The sequence below is a fragment of the Pimephales promelas genome, chromosome 24, assembly GCF_988280905.1.
Source record: "Pimephales promelas chromosome 24, fPimPro1.hap1.1, whole genome shotgun sequence".
NCBI lineage: Eukaryota > Metazoa > Chordata > Actinopteri > Cypriniformes > Leuciscidae > Pimephales > Pimephales promelas.
Window position 1 is genome coordinate 2,792,388 of NC_142792.1, and position 24,947 is coordinate 2,817,334.

The following is a 24,947-nucleotide window of genomic DNA, read 5'->3' on the forward strand; positions in this document are numbered from 1 at the left end:
CATGTGGATGGCTTCAACATGTACTGTGTTGAAGCCATCTATTACTACACTTTCAGTGTCCCTGAAAGCATTGATCTCTTCAATAAACAAGTCAGAACACGTGGAATTAAATAATCATGAACATTTTCAGACAGATCGGACAAAATATGCCTGTAGAACAGTTAAAAAGGTGAAAATGATGGTCTGTTAAGCCAATAAGTGGAGTTTTACTGCCCCCTGCTGTTCAAAATAGTAAGTTGTCATGTATAATTCATATTATGACTTTATCAATTCACTAATTTAACATTTACAATCACATTTAGTCAAAAAGTACTATGACAACTGTCATATTGAATTAAAATCCACACACACTCATTCAGTTGTAGATAAATGATATGAATAACTACCACTGTTGTCAGTTTTTAACAAAGTTTTATAAAATTAGATTACAAAGAAATATCACAAAGGTGTGTGTGTGTGTGTACATCTCTGATCATATCATAATGTTAAAACCAGTGCAGTACAATTCTCTGGACTCTCTAGATCAATAATTATAAGAAAAAGTTGAACTACTTCATGTGGGTGGCTATAATCGATGGCTTCAACATGTAACCTTGAAATGAATGCTCTGATCTTCTTAAAAACACGTGACATTAAATAATCATGAACATTTTCAGACAGATTGGACAAAATATGCCTATATAACAGTTAAAAAGGTGAAATCGAAATCAACATGATGGTCTATTAAGTGGTGTTTTACTGCCCTCTGCTGTTCAAAATAGTCCCTGAAGTTAAAAATCTGTAATGTACACAGTCATTCTGTTGTAGATAAATGATATGATTAACATGGCAACTATGCAATACCACTGTTGTCACTGGTTTTAACATAGCTTTATATCATTAGATTACAAAGAAATATCCCAAACATGTGTGTGTGTGTGTGTGTGTGTGTGTGTGTGTGTGTGTGTGTGTGTGTGCATAAGAATGCATTATATGGAGATAACATGAAAAAACTGGTTTGCTTAATATTACTGAAATAGAGAAATAAAGTGATCCAATAAGTGGTTTTTCCTATCCTCTGCTGTTCATTTTACTTATCAATAGTCTTTCACATAGACACTAAAAAATCCTTTAAATAACATTATTATAACACAATCATATTTTGTCAGAGTTTATCACTTCAGTTGTTCTGCCTCTTCACCTACTTGCTATTAACGTTGTGAATAGCTTTACTATATTACTAATCACATTGAAATCCACGTTGAATCTTCTAAACGAAAGTGAAACCTTTAGGCCACACCCCCCGAAAAGAAATTCACTTATAACTCAAAAACTAAAAGTCGCTTAGTGCTCAAATTTTTATGGTGAGGTTCTCTCCGGGCTCTTGATCGAAATCTAGTGTCGCGGGGCTCGGGAGCGACCCCCCCGCGGATCGCGAATCCGTTAGACCCCGACTTTGAGCGGCTGTAACTCCCGACCTAGACCACCTAGATCCTTGTGGCATAGCTCGTTGGAAAGGGCCCGTCTTCATCTAGCTTCGATTCGAGTATGTTGTTATTTATCCCAGGCATTCCCAAGATATAAGCCGACAAAGATATGCATTTCAACTGAATTTCCTGTCATTCATTTTCAACAGTTTATATAGAACCATGTTGTCCACTAGAGAGAGCAACAGCATTAGACATTTTAATCTTTTGAAACAGTTTTCAGCATTGGCTAACAAACAAACGCTCAAAGCTATTTATTATGAAATAATATTTATGATAAATAATACAATATTAACCCTGTATGACCTGCCATAGAACAATTCCACTAGAGTGTATCTTTGTATTTTTACATGCTGTGCTGTCATTCTTTTGAGCGTTTTCAAATGCCATACATCAAAAAAATCCTTACTGTCCCAATTTGAAGGCTATGTTTGTAAATAATCAATAGAACGTTGATAAATATCTCAAAAGTGCAATAAACAAAAAAATATATAAAAAACATTTCTACATATTTTATTCAATACAAAAAAATGATAAATGTCAACCGTAAACTTGTCAATGTGAAACATGTGCATAAAACAATTAAAAACTATACAGAATTGATTTGAACTGTTTACATAAATTAGTTTAAGATAGACTCATTTTTACACTCATTCAAAAAAAGGGGATAAAAATGCCATGTAAAATATTCAATTACATTTGTGGTCAAACAGATAACATTTTGCTTTTGTATATTGATTGAAACATTGAATTGGTTAGAATATAAAATAAATACACCCTGTCAGAACAATTAATAATAAAATAAATATAAAATAAATAAATTTGTGTTTGTGTGTGTGTGAATATGCTTGTATTTGCGAGTGTATAAACTAGAAAAAAATTGATAGAATGAAGCAATGGTAAAAAGAAAATAACGATTAGAAGCAACAGCAGATGGGAGTCAAATGGGAGTCAAACGCATGGTCAAATGACGTAGCTTTTGATGTCATAACATGCAACACACGCTGGGGTCACAGTGCACAGGACATGATACGTCCATGGATCCGTCAATGAGCCATCGGAAGATTTTATTCAGGGTCGCTAGGGGGCGCGAAATAAACATTGTGGGAGGAGCCTATTTTTTGGCTATAACTCGAGAAGTAAATGAGATATCTTCACCAAATTTAGAACACATACGTGTGAGTTCAATTTGAGGTCACAGTAAAAAAATCACGACGATTGAACACTAGATGGCGCTATAACACAAAAAAAACATAAAAACGGCTATAACCACCTGACCGTTAGTCCGATTGACTTGAAAATTGGTATGCAGTGTCCTGGTCCAAGGACCCATGTATGTGTATGAGGACATTGCCGTATCTCAAAAAACATGGCCGCCATCGGCCAATGAATTTTGAGCAAATATGAGACAAGGTTAACGGAGGCCGATCTTAACGAAACTCGATGGGCATGTTTGACTCATGGCCCTAGAGGTCTGTAAGAATTTTGAAAGAAATCAGCCTCTAGTTGGCGCTAACGAGTTTTATGGCTCTGTAATCACGTGGTGTTGCGCATATCCCCACGAAATGCAATTGCATTTGATAGATCTCCTCATGATGAACAACTTTGCTTCTAGATCCATTGCTGTCAATCAAATTGTTCGTTAAATATTCACGAATATGTTAAAAACCTATTTTTGCGAACTAGTCCCTGTTTTTTTGCCTGATCGGAACCAGACCAGTCTAGGACAATTCTTTGGACTCTCTAGATGAATAATTGTCAAAAAAAGTTGAACTTTGTCATTTGTTTTGCTATAACAAGGTCATTTACAAAAGGGGGCATGACAAAATGCACCGAAAAGCCTATAAATCCTAAAGGAAAAGTCAGAACTTCACAAAAATTGATGAGCACTTGTGTCATAACTTATTCAACAAGCATGCAAAGTTTCATGGATATCGGACTATAGATGGCGCTATAATTGTTAAAAATGTTAAAAACAATGTATACCCTATGGTAAATTGTCATTATTGAAACTTAATGTCTTTTGATGCTTTTGTGCTTAAAGGCCTTAAAGGCCTGAACTGCTTGAACACCGATAAATGCTGCTTGCAGCTTTAATTAGGTGTTCAAGCACGAAGTGCTGAAAACCTATTGTAATTGTACTGATTTTTATTATTATTATTATTTTTCTTCTGCCGTAAAACGCATCGTGCAGCCCAAACCGTAAGGGCCAGAGCTCTGAAACTTTGTCAGATGGTAGTACAAAAATCGAGGAGAGGTTATCAAATTATGAGCCCAATTGGCCCATAGGTGGCGCTATAGCGACCAATTGCGCGAAATGGCTCATAGCTCCTAGACCGTAAGTCGTACACTCAAGTGTCTTATATCATTGGAAAGCTGGTCACCTGACGAAAAAAACGTATATCTCCGATTTCATTTCCGGTATGCAAATTTTTCCGCCATTTTGAATTTTGTCAAAAAACTACTTTTGCGAACTAGTCCCTGGATTTTTGCCCGATCAGAACCAAACCAGTGCAGAAATGTTCTCTGGAGTCTGAAGATCAATAATTATCAAAAAAATGTTGAAATTTCTATTTCCGGTCGCTAGGGGAAGCAAAATAAACGTTGTGGGAGGAGCCTATTTTACTAAATTGACTATAACTCAAGAAGTAAATGAGATATCTTCACCAAACTCGGTACACATGTGTAAGAGTTCAATTTGAGGTCACAGTAAAAAAATCGCGACGATTGAACACTAGTTGGCGCTATAAAATGAAAAAAACAGATAAACACCTGACCGTCAGTCCGATTGACTTGAAAATTGGTATGCAGTGTCTTGGTCCAAGGCCTCATGTAAGTCTATAAGGACATTGGTGTATCTCAAAAACATGGCCGCCATCGGCCAATGAAGTTTGAGCATCTATGAAACAAGGTTAACGAAGGCCGATCGGAACGAAACTCGTTGGGAATGTTCGACTCATGGCCCTAGAGGTCTGTAAGAATTTTGAAAGAAATCGGCCACTAGTTGGCGCTAACGAGTTTTATTGCTCTGTAATCACGTGCTGTTGCACACACCCCCACAAAATGTATATCAATTGATAGATCTCCTCATGATGAACAACTTTGCCTCAAGAACCATTGCTGTCAATCAAATTGTTCGTTAAATATTCACGAATATGTTAAAAACCTACTTTTGCAAACTAGTCCCTGGTTTTTTGCCCGATCGGAACCAGACCAGTCTAGGATAATTCTTTGGACTCTCTTGATCAATAATTATCAAAAAAAAAGTTGAACTTTGACATTTGTTTTGCTATAACAGGGTCATTTACAAAAGGGGGCATGACAAAATGCACCCAAAAGCCTATAAATCCTAAAGGAAAACTCAGAACATCCCAAAAATTGATGAGCATATGTGTCATCACATCATTAACAAGCATGCAAAGTTTCATGGAGATCAGACTATAGGTGGCGCTATAACTGTTAAAAATGTTAAAAACAATGTAATCCCTATGGTAAATTGCCATTATTGAAACTTAAAACTTAATGTCTTTTGATGCTTTTGTGCTTAAAGGCCTTAAAGGCCTAAACTGCTTGAACCCCGCTAAATGCTGCTTGCAGCTTTAATTATTATTATTATTCTCCCCTAAAACGCATCGTGCAGCCCAAACCGTAAGTGCTGGAGCTCTGAAACTTTGTCAGATGGTAGTACAAAAATCGAGGAGAGGTTATCAAATTATGACCCCGATTGGCCCATAGGTGGCGCTATAGCAACCAATTGCGCGAAACTGCTCATAACTCCTAGACCGTAAGTCGTACGCTCAAGTGTCTTATATCATTGGAAAGCTGGTCGCCTGATGAAAAAAATGTATATCTCCGATTTCATTTCCGTCATGATAGATTTTCCGTCATTTTGAATTTTGTCGAAAAACTACTTTTGCGAACTAGTCCCTGGTTTTTTGCCCGATCGGAACCAAACCAGTGCAGGAATGTTCTCTGGAGTCTGAAGATCAATAATTATCAAAAAAATGTTGAAAAAGTCTCTTTGCGGTCGCTAGGGGGCGCAAAATAAATGTTGTGGGAGGAGCCTATTTTACTAAAATGGCTATAACTCGAGAAGTAAATGAGATATCCTCAACAAACTCGGTACACATATGTATAAGCTCAATTTGAGGTCACAGTAAAAAAATCGCCACGATGGAACACTAGGTGGCGCTATAAAACGAATAAAACTAAAAAAGGGCTCTGACCAGCTGACCGTTAGTCCGATTGACTTGAAAATTGGTATGCAGTGTCTTTGTCCAAGGCCCCATGTATGTGTATGAGGACATTGGTGTATCTCAAAAAACATGGCCGCCATCGGCCAATGAAGTTTGAGCACCTATAAAACAAGGTTAACGAAGGCCGATCGGAACGAAACTCGTTGGGCATGTTTGACTCATGGCCCTAGAGGTCTGTAAGAATTTTGAAAGAAATCGGCCACTAGTTGGCGCTAACGAGTTTTATGGCTCTGTTATCACGTGGTGTTGCACACACCCCCATAATATGTATATCAATTGATAGATCTCCTCATGCTGAACAACTTTGCCTCAAGAACCATTGCTGTCAATCAAATCGTTCGGTAAATATTCACGAATATGTTAAAAACCTACTTTTGCGAACTAGTCCCTGGTTTTTTGCCCGATCGGAACCAGACCAGTCTGGGACAATTCTTTGGACTCTCTAGATCAATAATTATCCAAAAAAGTTGAACTTTGTCATTTGTTTTGCTATAACAGGGTCATTTATAAAAGGGGGCATGACAAAATGCACCCAAAAGCCTATAAATCCTAAAGGAAAAGTCAGAACTTCACAAAAATTGATGAGCACATGTGTCATAACGTATTCAATAAGCATGCAAAGTTTCATGGAGATCGGACTATAGGTGGCGCTATAACTGTTAAAAATTTTAAAAACAATGTATTCCCTATGGTAAATTGCCATTATTGAAACTTAAACCTTAATGTCTTTTGATGCTTTTGTGCTTAAAGGCCTTAAAGGCCTAAACTGCTTGAACCCCGCTAAATGCTGCTTGCAGCTTTAATTATTATTAGGTGTTCAAGCACGAAGTGCTGAAAACCTATTGTAATTGTAAGGATTTTTATTATTATTATTATTTTTTTTCTGCCGTAAAACGCATCGTGCAGACCAAACCGTAAGGGTTGGAGCTCTGAAACTTTGTCAGATGGTAGTACAAAAATCGAGGAGAGGTTATCAAATTATGAGCCCGATTGGCCCATAGGTGGCGCTATAGCAACCAATTGCACGAAACTGCTCATAACTCCTAGACCGTAAGTCGTACACTCAAGTGTCTTATATCATTGGAAAGCTGGTCACCTGACGAAAAAAACGTATATCTCCGATTTCATTTCCGCCTGGAAAGATTTTCCGCCATTTTGAATTTTGTCGAAAAACTACTTTTGCGAACTAGTCCCTGGTTTTTTGCCCGATCGGAACCAAACCAGTGCAGAAATGTTCTCTGGAGTCTGAAGATCAATAATTATTGAAAAAAAGTGGAAATTTCTATTTCCGGTCGCTAGGAGGAGCAAAATAAACGTTGTGGGAGGAGCCTATTTTACTAAAATGGCTATAACTCGAGAAGCAAATGAGATATCTTCACCAAACTCGGTACACATGTGTATGAGTTCAATTTGAGGTCACAGTAAAAAAATAGCGACGATTGAACACTAGGTGGCGCTATAAACCGAAAAAAACAGATAACCACCTAACCGTCAGTCCGATTGACTTGAAAATTGGTATGCAGTGTCTTGGTCTAAGGCCCCATGTATGTTTATGAGGACATTGGTGTATCTCAAAAAACATGGCCGCCATCAGCCAATGAAGTTTGAGCACCCATGAAACAAGGTTAACGAAGGCCGATCGGAACGAAACTCGTTGGGAATGTTCGACTCATGGCCCTAGAGGTCTGTAAGAATTTTGAAAGAAATCGGCCACTAGTTGGCGCTAACGAGTTTTATGGCTCTGTAATCACGTGGTTTGCACACACCCTCACAATATGCATATCAATTGATAGATCTCCTCATGCTGAACAACTTTGCTTCTAGAACCATTGCTGTCAATCAAATTGTTCATTAAATATTCACGTATATGTCAAAAAACTACTTTTGCGAACTAGTCCCTGGTTTTTTGCTCGATCGGAACCAGACCAGTCTAGGACAATTCTCTGGACTCTCTAGATCAATAATTATCAAAAAAAAGTGGAACTTTAACATTTGTTTTGCTATAACAGGGTCATTTACAAAAAGAGGCATGTCAATATGCACCCAAAGCCTATAAATCCTAAAGGAAAACTCAGAACATCCCAAAAATTGATGAGCATATGCGTCATCACATCATTAACAAGCATGCAAAGTTTAATGGAGATCGGACCATAGGTGGCGCTATAACTGTTAAAAAGCTTTAAAACCATGTATTTCCTATGGTGAATTGCCAGTATTGGCTGTAAATGGTGTTTTCCATCTCTGATAATATCATAATGTTAAAACCAGTGCAGTACAATTCTCTGGACTCTCTAGATCAATAATTATAAGAAAAAGTTGAACTACTTCATGTGGATGGCTTCAACATGTACTGTGTTGAAGCCATCTATTACTACACTTTCAGTGTCGCTGAAAGCATTGATCTCTTCAATAAACAAGTCAGAACACGTGGAATTAAATAATCATGAACATTTTCAGACAGATCGGACAAAATATGCCTGTAGAACAGTTAAAAAGGTGAAAATGATGGTCTGTTAAGCCAATAAGTGGAGTTTTACTGCCCCCTGCTGTTCAAAATAGTAAGTTGTCATGTATAATTCATATTATGACTTTATCAATTCACTAATTTAACATTTACAATCACATTTAGTCAAAAAGTACTATGACAACTGTCATATTGAATTAAAATCCACACACACTCATTCAGTTGTAGATAAATGATATGAATAACTACCACTGTTGTCACTGTTTTTAACAAAGTTTTATAAAATTAGATTACAAAGAAATATCACAAAGGTGTGTGTGTGTGTGTGTACATCTCTGATCATATCATAATGTTAAAACCAGTGCAGTACAATTCTCTGGACTCTCTAGATCAATAATTATAAGAAAAAGTTGAACTACTTCATGTGGGTGGCTATAATCGATGGCTTCAACATGTAACCTTGAAATGAATGCTCTGATCTTCTTAAAAACACGTGACATTAAATAATCATGAACATTTTCAGACAGATTGGACAAAATATGCCTATATAACAGTTAAAAAGGTGAAATCGAAATCAACATGATGGTCTATTAAGTGGTGTTTTACTGCCCTCTGCTGTTCAAAATAGTCCCTGAAGTTAAAAATCTGTAATGTACACAGTCATTCTGTTGTAGATAAATGATATGATTAACATGGCAACTATGTAATACCACTGTTGTCACTGGTTTTAACATAGCTTTATATCATTAGATTACAAAGAAATATCCCAAACATGTGTGTGTGTGTGTGTGTGTGTGTGTGTGTGTGTGTGTGTGTGTGTGTGTGTGTGTGTGTGTGTGTGTGTGTGTGTGTGTGTGTGTGTGTGTGTGTGTGTGTGTGTGTGTGTGTGCATAAGAATGCATTATATGGAGTTAACATGAAAAAACTGGTTTGCTTAATATTACTGAAATAGAGAAATAAAGTGATCCAATAAGTGGTTTTTCCTATCCTCTGCTGTTCATTTTACTTATCAATAGTCTTTCACATAGACACTAAAAAATCCTTTAAATAACATTATTATAACACAATCATATTTTGTCAGAGTTTATCACTTCAGTTGTTCTGCCTCTTCACCTACTTGCTATTAACGTTGTGAATAGCTTTACTATATTACTAATCACATTGAAATCCACGTTGAATCTTCTAAACGAAAGTGAAACCTTTAGGCCACACCCCCCGAAAAGAAATTCACTTATAACTCAAAAACTAAAAGTCGCTTAGTGCTCAAATTTTTATGGTGAGGTTCTCTCCGGGCTCTTGATCGAAATCTAGTGTCGCGGGGCTCGGGAGCGACCCCCCCGCGGATCGCGAATCCGTTAGACCCCGACTTTGAGCGGCTGTAACTCCCGACCTAGACCACCTAGATCCTTGTGGCATAGCTCGTTGGAAAGGGCCCGTCTTCATCTAGCTTCGATTCGAGTATGTTGTTATTTATCCCAGGCATTCCCAAGATATAAGCCGACAAAGATATGCATTTCAACTGAATTTCCTGTCATTCATTTTCAACAGTTTATATAGAACCATGTTGTCCACTAGAGAGAGCAACAGCATTAGACATTTTAATCTTTTGAAACAGTTTTCAGCATTGGCTAACAAACAAACGCTCAAAGCTATTTATTATGAAATAATATTTATGATAAATAATACAATATTAACCCTGTATGACCTGCCATAGAACAATTCCACTAGAGTGTATCTTTGTATTTTTACATGCTGTGCTGTCATTCTTTTGAGCGTTTTCAAATGCCATACATCAAAAAAATCCTTACTGTCCCAATTTGAAGGCTATGTTTGTAAATAATCAATAGAACGTTGATAAATATCTCAAAAGTGCAATAAACAAAAAAATATATAAAAAACATTTCTACATATTTTATTCAATACAAAAAAATGATAAATGTCAACCGTAAACTTGTCAATGTGGAACATGTGCATAAAACAATTAAAAACTATACAGAATTGATTTGAACTGTTTACATAAATTAGTTTAAGATAGACTCATTTTTACACTCATTCAAAAAAAGGGGATAAAAATGCCATGTAAAATATTCAATTACATTTGTGGTCAAACAGATAACATTTTGCTTTTGTATATTGATTGAAACATTGAATTGGTTAGAATATAAAATAAATACACCCTGTCAGAACAATTAATAATAAAATAAATATAAAATAAATAAATTTGTGTTTGTGTGTGTGTGAATATGCTTGTATTTGCGAGTGTATAAACTAGAAAAAAATTGATAGAATGAAGCAATGGTAAAAAGAAAATAACGATTAGAAGCAACAGCAGATGGGAGTCAAATGGGAGTCAAACGCATGGTCAAATGACGTAGCTTTTGATGTCATAACATGCAACACACGCTGGGGTCACAGTGCACAGGACATGATACGTCCATGGATCCGTCAATGAGCCATCGGAAGATTTTATTCAGGGTCGCTAGGGGGCGCGAAATAAACATTGTGGGAGGAGCCTATTTTTTGGCTATAACTCGAGAAGTAAATGAGATATCTTCACCAAATTTAAAACACATACGTGTGAGTTCAATTTGAGGTCACAGTAAAAAAATCACGACGATTGAACACTAGATGGCGCTATAACACAAAAAAACCCATAAAAACGGCTATAACCACCTGACCGTTAGTCCGATTGACTTGAAAATTGGTATGCAGTGTCCTGGTCCAAGTTCCCATGTATGTGTATGAGGACATTGGTGTATCTCAAAAAACATGGCCGCCATCGGCCAATGAATTTTGAGCAAATATGAGACAAGGTTAACGGAGGCCGATCTTAACGAAACTCGATGGGCATGTTTGACTCATGGCCCTAGAGGTCTGTAAGAATTTTGAAAGAAATCAGCCTCTAGTTGGCGCTAACGAGTTTTATGGCTCTGTAATCACGTGGTGTTGCGCATATCCCCACGAAATGCAATTGCATTTCATAGATCTCCTCATGATGAACAACTTTGCTTCTAGATCCATTGCTGTCAATCAAATTGTTCGTTAAATATTCACGAATATGTTAAAAACCTATTTTTGCGAACTAGTCCCTGGTTTTTTGCCTGATCGGAACCAGACCAGTCTAGGACAATTCTTTGGACTCTCTAGATGAATAATTGTCAAAAAAAGTTGAACTTTGTCATTTGTTTTGCTATAACAAGGTCATTTACAAAAGGGGGCATGACAAAATGCACCGAAAAGCCTATAAATCCTAAAGGAAAAGTCAGAACTTCACAAAAATTGATGAGCACTTGTGTCATAACTTATTCAACAAGCATGCAAAGTTTCATGGATATCGGACTATAGATGGCGCTATAATTGTTAAAAATGTTAAAAACAATGTATACCCTATGGTAAATTGTCATTATTGAAACTTAATGTCTTTTGATGCTTTTGTGCTTAAAGGCCTTAAAGGCCTGAACTGCTTGAACACCGATAAATGCTGCTTGCAGCTTTAATTATTATTATTATTATTCTCCCCTAAAACGCATCGTGCAGCCCAAACCGTAAGTGCTGGAGCTCTGAAACTTTGTCAGATGGTAGTACAAAAATCGAGGAGAGGTTATCAAATTATGACCCCGATTGGCCGATAGGTGGCGCTATAGCGACCAATTGCGCGAAACTGCTCATAACTCCTAGACCGCAAGTCGTACACTGAAGTGTCTTATATCATTGGAAAGCTGGTCACCTGATGAAAAAAATGTATATCTCCGATTTCATTTCCGTCATGATAGATTTTCCGTCATTTTGAATTTTGTCGAAAAACTACTTTTGCGAACTAGTCCCTGGTTTTTTACCCGATTGGAACCAAACCAGTGCAGAAATGTTCTCTGGAGTCTGAAGATCAATAATTATCAAAAAAATGTTGAAATTTCTCGTTCCGGTCGCTAGGGGAAGCAAAATAAACGTTGTGGGAGGAGCCTATTTTACTAAAATGGCTATAACTCGAGAAGTAAATGAGATATCTTCACCAAACTCGGTACACATCTGTAAGAGTTCAATTTGAGGTCACAGTAAAAAAATAGCGACGATTGAACACTAGGTGGCGCTATAACATGAAAAAAACATAAAAAGGGCTATGACCACATGACCGTTAGTCCGATTGACTTGAAAATTGGTATGCAGTGTCTTGGACCAAGGCCCCATGTATATCTATGAGGACATTGGCGTATCTAAAAAAACATGGCCGCCATCGGCCAATGAAGTTTGAGCATCTATGAAACAAGGTTAACGAAGGCCGATCGGAACGAAACTCATTGGGCATGTTTGACTCATGGCCCTAGAGGTCTGTAAGAATTTTGAAAGAAATCGGCCACTAGTTGGCGCTAACGAGTTTTATGGCTCTGTTATCACGTGGTGTTGCACACACCCCCACAATATGTATATCAATTGATAGATCTCCTCATGCTGAACAACTTTGCCTCAAGAACCATTGCTGTCAATCAAATCGTTCGTTAAATATTCACGAATATGTTAAAAACGTACTTTTGCAAACTAGTCCCTGGTTTTTTGCCCGATCGGAACCAGACCAGTCTAGGATAATTCTTTGGACTCTCTAAATCAATAATTATCAAAAAAAAGTTGAACTTTGTCATTTGTTTTGCTATAACAGGGTCATTTATAAAAGGGGGCATGACAAAATGCACCCAAAAGCCTATAAATCCTAAAGGAAAAGTCAGAACTTCACAAAAATTGATGAGCACATGTGTCATAACTTATTCAACAAGCATGCAAAGTTTCATGGAGATCGGACTATAGGTGGCGCTATAACTGTTAAAGATGTTAAAAACAATGTATTCCCTATGGTAAATTGCCATTATTGAAACTTAAACCTTAATGTCTTTTGATGCTTTTGTGCTTAAAGGCCTTAACGGCCTAAACTGCTTGAACCCCGCTAAATGCTGCTTGCAGCTTTAATTATTATTATTATTATTATTATTATTATTATTCTCCCCTAAAACGCATCGTGCAGCCCAAACCATAAGTGCTGGAGCTCTGAAACTTTGTCAGATGGTAGTACAAAAATCGAGGAGAGGTTATCAAATTATGACCCCGATTGGCCCATAGGTGGCGCTATAGCGACCAATTGCGCGAAACTGCTCATAACTCCTAGACCGTAAGTCGTACACTGAAGTGTCTTATATCATTGGAAAGCTGGTCACCTGATGAAAAAAATGTATATCTCCGATTTCATTTCCGTCATGATAGATTTTCCGTCATTTTGAATTTTGTCGAAAAACTACTTTTGCGAACTAGTCCCTGGTTTTTTACCCGATTGGAACCAAACCAGTGCAGAAATGTTCTCTGGAGTCTGAAGATCAATAATTATCAAAAAAATGTTGAAATTTCTTGTTCCGGTCGCTAGGGGAAGCAAAATAAACGTTGTGGGAGGAGCCTATTTTACTAAAATGGCTATAACTCGAGAAGTAAATGAGATATCTTCACCAAACTCGGTACACATCTGTAAGAGTTCAATTTGAGGTCACAGTAAAAAAATAGCGACGATTGAACACTAGGTGGCGCTATAACATGAAAAAAACATAAAAAAGGCTATGACCACATGACCGTTAGTCCGATTGACTTGAAAATTGGTATGCAGTGTCTTGGACCAAGGCCCCATGTATACCTATGAGGACATTGGCGTATCTAAAAAAACATGGCCGTCATCGGCCAATGAAGTTTGAGCATCTATGAAACAAGGTTAACGAAGGCCGATCGGAACGAAACTCATTGGGCATGTTTGACTCATGGCCCTAGAGGTCTGTAAGAATTTTGAAAGAAATCGGCCACTAGTTGGCGCTAACGAGTTTTATGGCTCTGTTATCACGTGGTGTTGCACACACCCCCACAATATGTATATCAATTGATAGATCTCCTCATGCTGAACAACTTTGCCTCAAGAACCATTGCTGTCAATCAAATCGTTCGTTAAAAATTCACGAATATGTTAAAAACGTACTTTTGCAAACTAGTCCCTGGTTTTTTGCCCGATCGGAACCAGACCAGTCTAGGATAATTCTTTGGACTCTCTAAATCAATAATTATCAAAAAAAAGTTGAACTTTGTCATTTGTTTTGCTATAACAGGGTCATTAATAAAAGGGGGCATGACAAAATGCACCCAAAAGCCTATAAATCCTAAAGGAAAAGTCAGAACTTCACAAAAATTGATGAGCACATGTGTCATAACTTATTCAACAAGCATGCAAAGTTTCATGGAGATCGGACTATAGGTGGCGCTATAACTGTTAAAGATGTTAAAAACAATGTATTCCCTATGGTAAATTGCTATTATTGAAACTTAAACCTTAATGTCTTTTGATGCTTTTGTGCTTAAAGGCCTTAACGGTCTAAACTGCTTGAACCCCGCTAAATGCTGCTTGCAGCTTTAATTATTTATGTAATTATTTTGTAGATATAAATACACACACATGCATGTATATATGTAAGAAATATTTGCATGTATATACTTTATATACATTTATACATAATTAATATTATATATAAATATTTGATATATTAAGAACACATTTTTTTAAATATACACATGCATGTGTTAGTATTTATATATACAAAATAATTATACACACCACACACACATATATCATGTAAACACAAAATTTTATTTTGGATGTGATTAATCACGATTAATCATTGCCCATCCCTAGAACTACTATATATAATGTTGATTATAATGTATAATAATGCAATGGAGGAATACTTTAATATCAGCGATGCCGATATATCGGTCAACCACTATTCTTCACATTATATTTCAAATGTATACAAATTTGTCAGTACAGTATGCTATTACTTTCCAAAGCGTGGTAATACTACAGTAATAGTGACATTACAGCAGGGTGGGCTGAACTGAGGAGCTCACGGCTAGCAGATGTGCACTTAATCCACATCTATTAGTCATACGCATAGCATTAGTGTTAATACAGGTTTTTATATTCCGATCAGAAACGGATCTCATGAGCAATCCTGTGCTAAATGTCTCACAGTGATCAGTGTGAAAGCACACTCAGATGTGTTATATCACATTTAGCAAATGACAGACCACCAAAAAGAGCGAAACTGATAAAGCGAGCAGTTGGGAGATTCAGCACCACCGGCAGGCCTTTGGAAAGGCGTTTGGTTGTTTCGTTCAATATTTTTGTGCCTGGTTTCGGAACAGTTGGTCTAATTCAATACGGGCCTAATGTTCCTCTGCCAGTGAGAGGAAACAAGCGCTTACAGCATCTGTGAGACCATGTTTGACACACACTGAGATGCTTGGCTTCCTATTACCACAGGAAGACGAAATACTGCAATTCTTAATGTACAGATCTGATCTCCTGATTTTTTGTCCCAGTCTGTTTACATTCACTTAGACACGACTGGTGGTATCTGATATCTGTGTTTACATTAATCCAGGATTAATGCATTATATATGAATCCCGTGTTTACATTTACATTAAGCACAACTAGAATGATTCACGTTGATTATTTGCCAGCATAAGTTAAAAGAAAAAATCTGATTTTTGTATTTACCCGTGTGTAGCAAATTCCGACCTGTGTCCAGATATAACACACATCTGATATAAAAATATCAAACACATTGTGGCAGTGTAAACGCAGCTTAAGAGTGTGTGCTTTATCAACAGCTTCTGTTAATGCGGTTAATTACGCTGCCATTTATATCTTTAGTTCATGTCAACGTCCATAAACACGTCTGGACTGACCGTCAACAGCCATTGTGAAATTATATTCACACAGTCAAGGCAATGCCACAGCTATGCAAGGCCCATTCACACCAATAATAATAAAGATATAGTTATAAAATTGTTAAAGAATAGCCACACCACAACTATAACAATGACAACACAGAGGAACGATATTCGATATTTTTTTGTCAGAATCAATCCTGCTTTTAATTTTTATCTCAGTTTTTACAACTTAACTCAGAGTTAGTAACTTCTTGTTTGTAGTGTGATTTCACACATCATTTGTTACAAACAAAACCACATATAAAATAACACCCACAATGCAGAAACAGGAAGCGGAACTGGAGGAAAATTAAATGCCACAAAACTACATTTGTTGCACACAATCCGTGGCCTTTCCTCCAACAAGATGGTACACTTTTGACTAAAGCAGACACACACCTTCCTGTTGACCCCCCTGGACATCATCTGAAGAGGAAACCTCAGGTCTGATGGGTGCCTGTAAGGGACAGATGGCTGACTGCCACCAATCAGGTGACAACTGGACCCTGCCGACTTTCCACTAGTTAACAGCATTGATTAACTAATAACTAAAGACAAATGCACAGACTGTGTCTTTCATAGTAGAGGGGTTTCTTTTTCTTTCTTTCTTTCTGTACAGTATCACATTCAAATCCAGACTCAAAACACTTCTGAAACAATTCTTTGCATGATAATATAACCTTTTGATTATACATCACAAGAGAAATATTGAGGACAGCTAATCTATATCTACCTCTCAAACAGCCTCATGCAAAACATCACCTCTATCATGGTTTCATGTTCTAGCCTCTAAATTAGCCAGTCCCACTGAACACCCGGGCACACATTGAAAACACACAATAGATTACATAAGTATATTTTGTCAAATAAGCATTCATTGCACTTCTGTTATTAAAATTGTATGTATTTGCAACCCTGCTCAACAGATATCAGCATTAGCATTGGTCATTTCAAAACCCATATTGGTCGACCACTTATTATTATTAGTATTATAACCTATAATATTATGGCCCGGTTTCACAGACTTAGCTTAATTAGGGCATTTAAGTAGCTTTTTTAAACATACCTTAGAAAAAAATATTACTGATGTGCATCTTGACACAAAACAATGACCCTGACATATTTTAAGATATACAAGTGTGTATATGATATAAGAAACAAGTTGTTTTCAGTGAAGACAGTTCAAACATGCATTCTGTGAAACCGGCCAAATATATAATTATAAACATTGCAATAAAAAGAACAGCTTAGGTCTGCTGAGAGCTTCCTTTCACTCCAACAGGTCAGCGTGTGTTAGTATGACTTTAAGCCAATTGCCATTCACTGAGACTACATGTGTGTGATCAGCTGTAAGGTCAGTCAGTGTGAGCATGAATAATTTACAGCAGGAGGGCACATATGAGCAAGCTGTCAGGAGTCCTACTATTGCACACATAATAAAACTAAAGGTCTCCTGTCAATGCAAAGTCACTATTATACAAGTCCTTATACAAACATGCATATCATCCATTGCAGATCAAATAATAGAATGTATTAATGACTATTTTTATGCAATTTACGAGCCTGCAAATAACTCACAACAATGACAGCTCTGAAGGAAATCTGTCACATTTGCGGAACAAACACCAAATGCAGTCAAAAAGAATCAAGACAGACTCTTATAGTGCACTAAACCCATACTGCTAAAAAAAATATGCCAACATTAACGTTCAAATCTGAAGGTAAATGGATGCAAATGATGATGTTTGTGAATGGTGTCTGTCATTAGACGCAAACGCAGCACAACACACTGGGAATACTTCTATAATACCGTAATGTCACGTGTGTCATTGCACAGTATGGAATAAAAAAAACACCCCTGTCTTAAAACATGCTATTAGACGTGCGATGAAGCGAAAAATAAAAACAAAATGTATGGAAATGAAAGGCTAACGTTAGCAGCAATGCTATTACGCAGCAGTGGGGGGGATTCAGCCCCTCTCCTTCATTGTGAGAAGTTAACAGTAGAAATGGCGCTTTTACTGGACGTGAAATCCCTTCGGCTTCGTTTAGGATTGCAGCAGTGCTGCAGCTGGATAAACGCCGTGTTTTTACCTCGGGATGGAGGATCGGGACGCATCCAGCTTCTTTCTCAAATTCATCCAGAGCGTCCGCCATCTTGCTGCTCGACCACGCGGAGCATCATGGGAAAAAACTTTTAGGGGGCGATAAACAGGAGACGCGCGCGCGCACATGAGGAAGCAGTGCGCGCTCGCGTGTGATTTGACCTGGTCAATATTCAGTGTTCTTCTTATATTCTTAAATATTATCTTTATCAGTTTTAGAATGCCCTATATCCATAGCGTTTTTAATTAATAGAAACATCAATTATAACCAAAATGTATATTTTTCAATTTCACATTCTCAGTCAAATCATAATGCATAAAATAGGTTAAACCGTCAATATTTAGCCAAAAAAGAAAGGATTGATCAAATCTAACTTTATTCCCTGATTTATGACCTTCAAAAACAAGAATTATATTCTCAAATACTAAGGAGACATCAGAATTCATACGATATAAAAAAAATCCAGAATCTTTTCTTAGGGGGCTCTTATAATTACAAGATCAAAACAGAGATCACAGAAAGAGCAATTGATATTAATGCACCGATGCCTAGGAAATCATATCATATCATTCACATGTTATTTGCGTTGCCTGTACTCCTGTTGCTGCATTACGTCATCATCCTACTTTATCACTTTATAGCTATAAATATATACAAGTCTTTCTACATGTGCGTATCGTTTTTTAACTCTCATCTATGAAACCATTTTTGTTTTTATTTATTTTGCCCTAAATATCATCCTCCGTTCATGGAATGATATGAAATGCAACGTGGTTACGTCATGGCTGTCAGACGGAATGTCGTCAATTTATTTATTTATTTATTTATTTATTTATTTATTTATTTATTTATTTATTTATTGCCATGTTTTGGACGCCCAATACCACTTGGCGGCAGCATTGGCTTGCTTATATATTTTTCTAGCCCTTTCCATGTTCATTAGTAGCTAGGCTATGGCATGTTAACCAAAATAAAAGTTATGTGAATGAAAATGTTCAGATTCTTTAGATCAGGTCCAAAGTTATTCTGCTATTATATGTGTAAAATATTTTTGTGACATTGTATTGCACATTCCATTAAAAAAAAACTGTAAACACATCCGTTACATATGAAACATAAGGATATGGGCCATCTTCAACACGATGTTCAGTAACATTACAGTTCATAACACGTTAGACTTTTAATATGATTTTTGATTAAAGGCTCCTCTGGATACGTAACAGGCTCCTTAACAGCCGGAAAAACGGTCAACTGATCTGCGGTCTGCCTGAATGGTTAAATAAAAGTGGCATGACTTCGTGTTCCATCTCAAAGAACTGATTCCAGACCTGCTTTCGTGCTTTTGTTTTATTTTTAGCCCAGTCGAACGCCGATCCCTCGAGCGCAGCAGACAGACAGAACTCAACGATCGCAGATAAACAGTCGCGCCGAAGAAGGAAGACAGACGTGCGAGCGAAGGCGGCCAGTAGTATAGCACTTCATGGCTTTAATATTTCAACAAAACGCGTTTGTGGTTGACAGTTAGAGCGTTTTAGATCTCCCCTGCCTATTAGGATCGTACCTGTCAGAATACGTCTGAGAAGTTTTAACCCATTTACTGATGGACTGACAGACGGATTCTCCTCAGACGACGCAATCTAACGTACACAATTCACGTTTGACCTTATTCTCTCAATTCTCTTAAGCCCGTGTTTTCCGTCAGGAGGACTTCGGACAATTAAGGTTGGTGTTTATGTTTCTAACTGTAATTTCTGTACGAATAACCCGTAGACTGCACTCTACTGGCTGTGTCTTAAAACCTAGTGAGCTGCCTATGTAGACAACATGTTTGGGCCACAGGTTTGAGCATCATCCGTGCGCTTGCAGCGTCTTTGGGCGGGAATCATTGGTTTATGCAGCATATTTGCGCAATATAGACGGTCTTTCATAATACAGTCAGCTGTCAGACTAGATAGTATTTTGGTCATCAACAGCACGTGCACTATTACTATCCAAAAATACCATGGAAAAGCATAGTAGTGGTAGGCTACCAGTGTTTTGGACATGTCCAAGATCCCATGGTATTCCTTAATGTAAGTTACCTTATATTCTAACTTAACGTTACCTAGAATATATTAACGTTATATACAACCCTGATGCGGTCTAGTTAGGCTGCAAACTGTTTTTGAAACACTGTCTGCATTTTGCAGGTCTTGTTAATGCATGTATGATTCATCCTCTATCATTTAGATCGAATTTTCTGTGCTTTTGAAATTTTAATGTCTTCAAATCTATACGAAAAGGCTGTTTTTAGTGGTTTAATTGCAGTGAGCATGTATGTTATGTAATAGCTAACGTGACACACTCAGGCTGTTTTTTGTCCCTAACATAAAATAAACAATAATATTTATCTGGAATGCAGACGTCCTTTATAAATATTTACAAGGGTTATCCAGAGTTTACAATACCATTGTTATGAAAGTGAAATAATAAACAAAAATGGGGTCTTCTTCAAATAATGTGTTCTGCCCCATTTTTCCAAAAGCGCCACGGACAGGCTTGACAGTATCACATTTTTTTATCACATTTTTTTTTTCATTCTATCACATTTTTTAGACACTACCATGGTGTCATTTGGGTTAGTTCACATAAAAATGAAAATTATCCTGTCCAGGCCATCCTATGTGACTTTCTCCTTTCTGCGAAGCACAATCAGAGTAAAATTATATCCTGTCTTTTCCTAGCTTTATAATGGGAGTGAATGGTACCTTAGATTTTGAAGCCTAAATATTGGATCCATTATAAAAGTAATTCATACGGCTCCAGGGGTTAATAAAGGCCTTCTGAAGCTAAATGATGCGTTTTTGTTAACTTAACTTTAACTAATAAAGTTAAAGTGGATATTTTTCTCACATGGATGTGTTTTTTGGGCTTACACTCCCATTATAAAGCTTGGAAGAGCTTTTATTATATAAGAAGAAGAAGAAGAAGAAAGTCACCTAGGATGGCTTGAGGGGAGTAAATTATGGGATCATTTTAATTTTGGGGTGAACTAACCCTTACAAATAACATTTTGAACCTCACATGACATGTTAGGCCTATATATGATAATCAAGCAGTGTTATGATGTAGCCTATGGCAAAGTGTCATTGTATTACAATCTTCATCCAAAAGTAAAGCATGGTACAAGCTTATGATTTATTTTTTGTAAATGACACTTTTTTTAATTTTCTTTTTTAAATAAATATGGTGAAGCAAATCAACCAATGGTTACCATTGTACATTTCTGGCAAAGATATACAAACTAAACCACATCATGTTTGCGACTGGTGTGAATATTTACCTCATCCCAATGTGATGATTTCTATGTGATGTGTGGTAAATCTCTAATTACCATAAAAGTAGCCTAATTAATGGATAACAACGTTACGTATCACAGTACTAAATTACTATGTAATAACAGTAAATGTGTGTCATTAGAAGCAGCCTCACAAAATGATCTAGTTAATTAGTATTCAGTAACATGAACGCAATTTGGCCATTTAATTTGACCACAAAACGTATTGTCATTTGCACAGTTGAGCCTGTTTTGTTGTCTCGTGCTTTAATGTCTTAGGTTAGACGAGAACGGATACACGTCCGCACCAGAATCCTGATGTGTGTATCTTTGACCTTTGCGTAAAGGTTCATGTTTCCACTTTCCCTTCTAGAGGCGTTCAGAAACCCGAGCACACACTTCCACATAGATTTCTGTGTCACTTTGTTGGATTGAGGTTGTGAAATGTGAGATGGAGCACCTATAAGAGTTTCAATGCATGCATGTATGTTGTAACAAAGTCCAATAGAAGAGAGTGCATCTTAAGGAGAAGAACATGTCATCCTAAACCCGTGTTAATAGTGTGTCAAACACGGTCTTCCGACTCTGATAGTGTTCAGGATCCAAACTCCAGAAGAACGTGATGTTTGTGTCATTGTCACCTCATTATTCATCAGCAGTTTCCCAACAGATTGTTTGTTTCGTAGGAAAGTGTGGATGTGTACAACATTACGAGAGACAGTGATCGTCATTTGCATGTCAAATAGAGTTTCCATTCCTGCGTTGTTGTGCGTTATTGACGCTGCCGTCGCCTTATTTTGCATAGTGTTAGCAGCTGAGGACAGAATCTAAATCGTTGTCCAACTATTTCTGAATGCAATTGCATAATGCATACCATTTTACATTAGAAGCTGGAAGATGTAGTTCCTGACAGACTGAGGTAGTAGTTAATAATAGTTGGACTTCAACAAACGTTCATGACCAGCGTAGTCCCATTCACAACAAACGACTCTTGTAATTAGTGATGCACTGATCATGATTTCTTTATGGCTGATTCTGATCTTTTTTGTCTTTGTTTAAGCAAAAACAGCACTGTGTTTCTGAAGTTTCCATCAGAGATACATTCATATAAACCCCCACCCTCAATTCAGTATGTATATTTTTCATCCAATATTTCGTTCACTGTGAGTTGTGTTGTCCCAAATCCCCAAACCGAGCCATAATTGTCCCAAAAATGATACTAAAGCAAAATTTTGATATAAAGCATTGAAAACTGTCCGTGGAAGTTGAGTCCCCTCAAGTTGCAGCAGCCGCGAGGACAATGAATGTGCAGGCAGCTGGTCTAAACTTTTGATTTTTACGCGTGTATGGATTCAAAGTGTTCACGCGTATAACTAGACGCGGTTGGCGTGAATTTGACGTGCTATTCACGTCTGGTGTAAACGCAGCATTAAAGGAGCGATTGATTGGTCCTGTACCACGAATGTGATTTCTGATGCCATTTATACGCCAAAAATGTTTTTGCGTGCTTATGCTAAGCACCGAAAACCCATTGGGTAGGTTTAGGGGGGTGGGGAGTGCATGCGCATTACACGCCATAAAATGCGTATCATATGTTCAAGAAAACTGCATGTCATATATAGATGCAAAAACTATTTTTGGGTATAAATGGCACGAGAAATAACATGATGTCGGGTTACACTTGAAACAAATCATCTACATAATTATCAGTTGTCCTATTTAATAACCAACAATTTACTTGTAATAATAATTTTGGCATAATTAGCGTTAGGCTATAGTCTGAAAGGTGTGATTTAGCCTATGCACTGTTACAACAGTGACATTTCACAATGAGCGTCCCGAATCTCATCTGGTCACTCTACCATGAGCCCATTACAGTATTTTCTGCTCTCCTCTCCTCATTGAGTGTCCCGTCTGGCCTGCTAACGTCCTGTTTACAGATTTTGTAATATTTCCACACAATTTACATTTTGAAATTGCATTGCCGTTTGTGTACCAGTCCAGAACAGAGATTGGCCAAATTAAAACGAAACAAAACAGTGCATCTCTTCTTAATGACTTATTCAAAGGCATGTTTGTTAACAATTAACAATTGAATCTTTCTAGTACCAAATGGTAATGTCCAGCTTACAAATTCACAGCTATTTTGGGCTGGTCATGAGGCACGAGCTCAGGTGCAAACCCTCGGCACCCCAGCAGAGTCACTGCGACGCTTCATTTATATTAATGATCCGTCCTGCTGACACGGACGCCCTTAAGACTGGCCGTAATCTCTCGACAGTGCCTTCAGTTTTGCCTGAATACCAAATCAAATGGAGATTTAATCCTCATTAAGCTGACGGTCATAATGGTTTCTCTTGTGTCCTTCACAAGACTCTGAATGTCAAACCTGCGAGGGGCGTCTGAGATCCGAAGCTGCCTTTCGTGATTTGAGAGAGTGAAACTGGCCTGAGTACCTTGGGAAATGTGTGAATCAGTGCTCTATAGCTTTTTAATAATAAGAATGTGACGTTTTGTGTTGTTATTTGACATAAAAATACTGTGACGTGCTAGAAATGCTTCCTTTGTTTGAAACGATAGACATCAGGTGAGAACAGAAGCTTTTTCCTGTTTCATGTTGATCTCGAAACTCTTAAAACAGGAAATGCACAACATACAATCTGATTAAACGCTTCCTGAAATTAAGTGTATAATGTAATAGAAACGTTTTATGTAGATTTGTCATTTTTCTGTAGAAAATGTGACTGGTACTTGCCTTTTTGCATTTATTTATTTACATTTTTTTATGCATTTGGCTGACGCTTTTATCCAAAGTGACTTGCATTGCATTTCAAGATGCACATTTACGTTATCAGTTCTTGCTTTCCCTGGGAATTGAACGCATGACCTTGGTGTTGCAAGCGTTAGATCTACAGGAAAGCCAGATTTAGCAGATGCTTTTAGCCAGAGTGATTTACAAAAGAGCATAATTAACCACAAGCTATTTATCATAAGAGCCAACAAAATTTCCAGAGCAAAATGCCAAGTTTAAAGTATAAGCTAAAATAGTGCAGAAGTGAAGATTTCTGTGGTTATCTTGGTGGTTGTTCATTGGCCGCTTGCCAAAATATCTTTTTAAAATAATTATGACTGTCATATCTTACCCATAAATCATTACTATTGGTAACCCTTTACGTCTATCGGAAGTGTTTGCAAATATTTAACCAATGAAAAGTATTAAAAGGAGTTTGTGGCTGAACCTCTTAACTCCATTGGATCCTCAAACTGTCAGTCAAAATCTCATAACCACACCCTTCCTCCATCGTGAAAGAATTGCCGCACATATTTCTCTGCTTGTTTGCAATGCAAGGGTAAATAAAGAACTGGCTGTTTGAACAAGGACAGCATTTTTACTCAAGAAGCATTAGGCATATATATATATATATATATATATATGTGTGTAAATATATACATGCATACAGTGTCATCGAGTCATAGCTAATACTGCTGTTAAACAGCCAAAGCACTTCATCTTTTTTTAATGAGATGTTGGCCAAATGACAGAATGAGC

General features: G+C 37.2%; 2 protein-coding genes across 2 annotated transcripts in view; one reads left to right on the forward strand and one right to left on the reverse strand.

The window, feature by feature from the left end:
* zdhhc17 (zDHHC palmitoyltransferase 17) overlaps positions 1–18,153 on the reverse strand; it is a 59,812-nt gene extending 41,659 nt beyond the window's left edge. Inside the window, exon 1 of the mRNA XM_039660761.2 lies at positions 18,070–18,153. Within this exon, the coding sequence (XP_039516695.1) occupies positions 18,070–18,132 (63 nt within the window). The 5' untranslated portion in view covers positions 18,133–18,153. The remainder of the gene's footprint in view (positions 1–18,069) is intronic.
* Positions 18,154–19,483: 1,330 nt separating this feature from the next.
* Positions 19,484–24,947, forward strand: part of osbpl8 (oxysterol binding protein-like 8) — a 62,763-nt gene continuing 57,299 nt past the window's right edge. The window contains exon 1 of the mRNA XM_039660756.2: positions 19,484–19,803. The gene's annotated coding sequence lies outside the window, so the exon portion shown is untranslated. The remainder of the gene's footprint in view (positions 19,804–24,947) is intronic.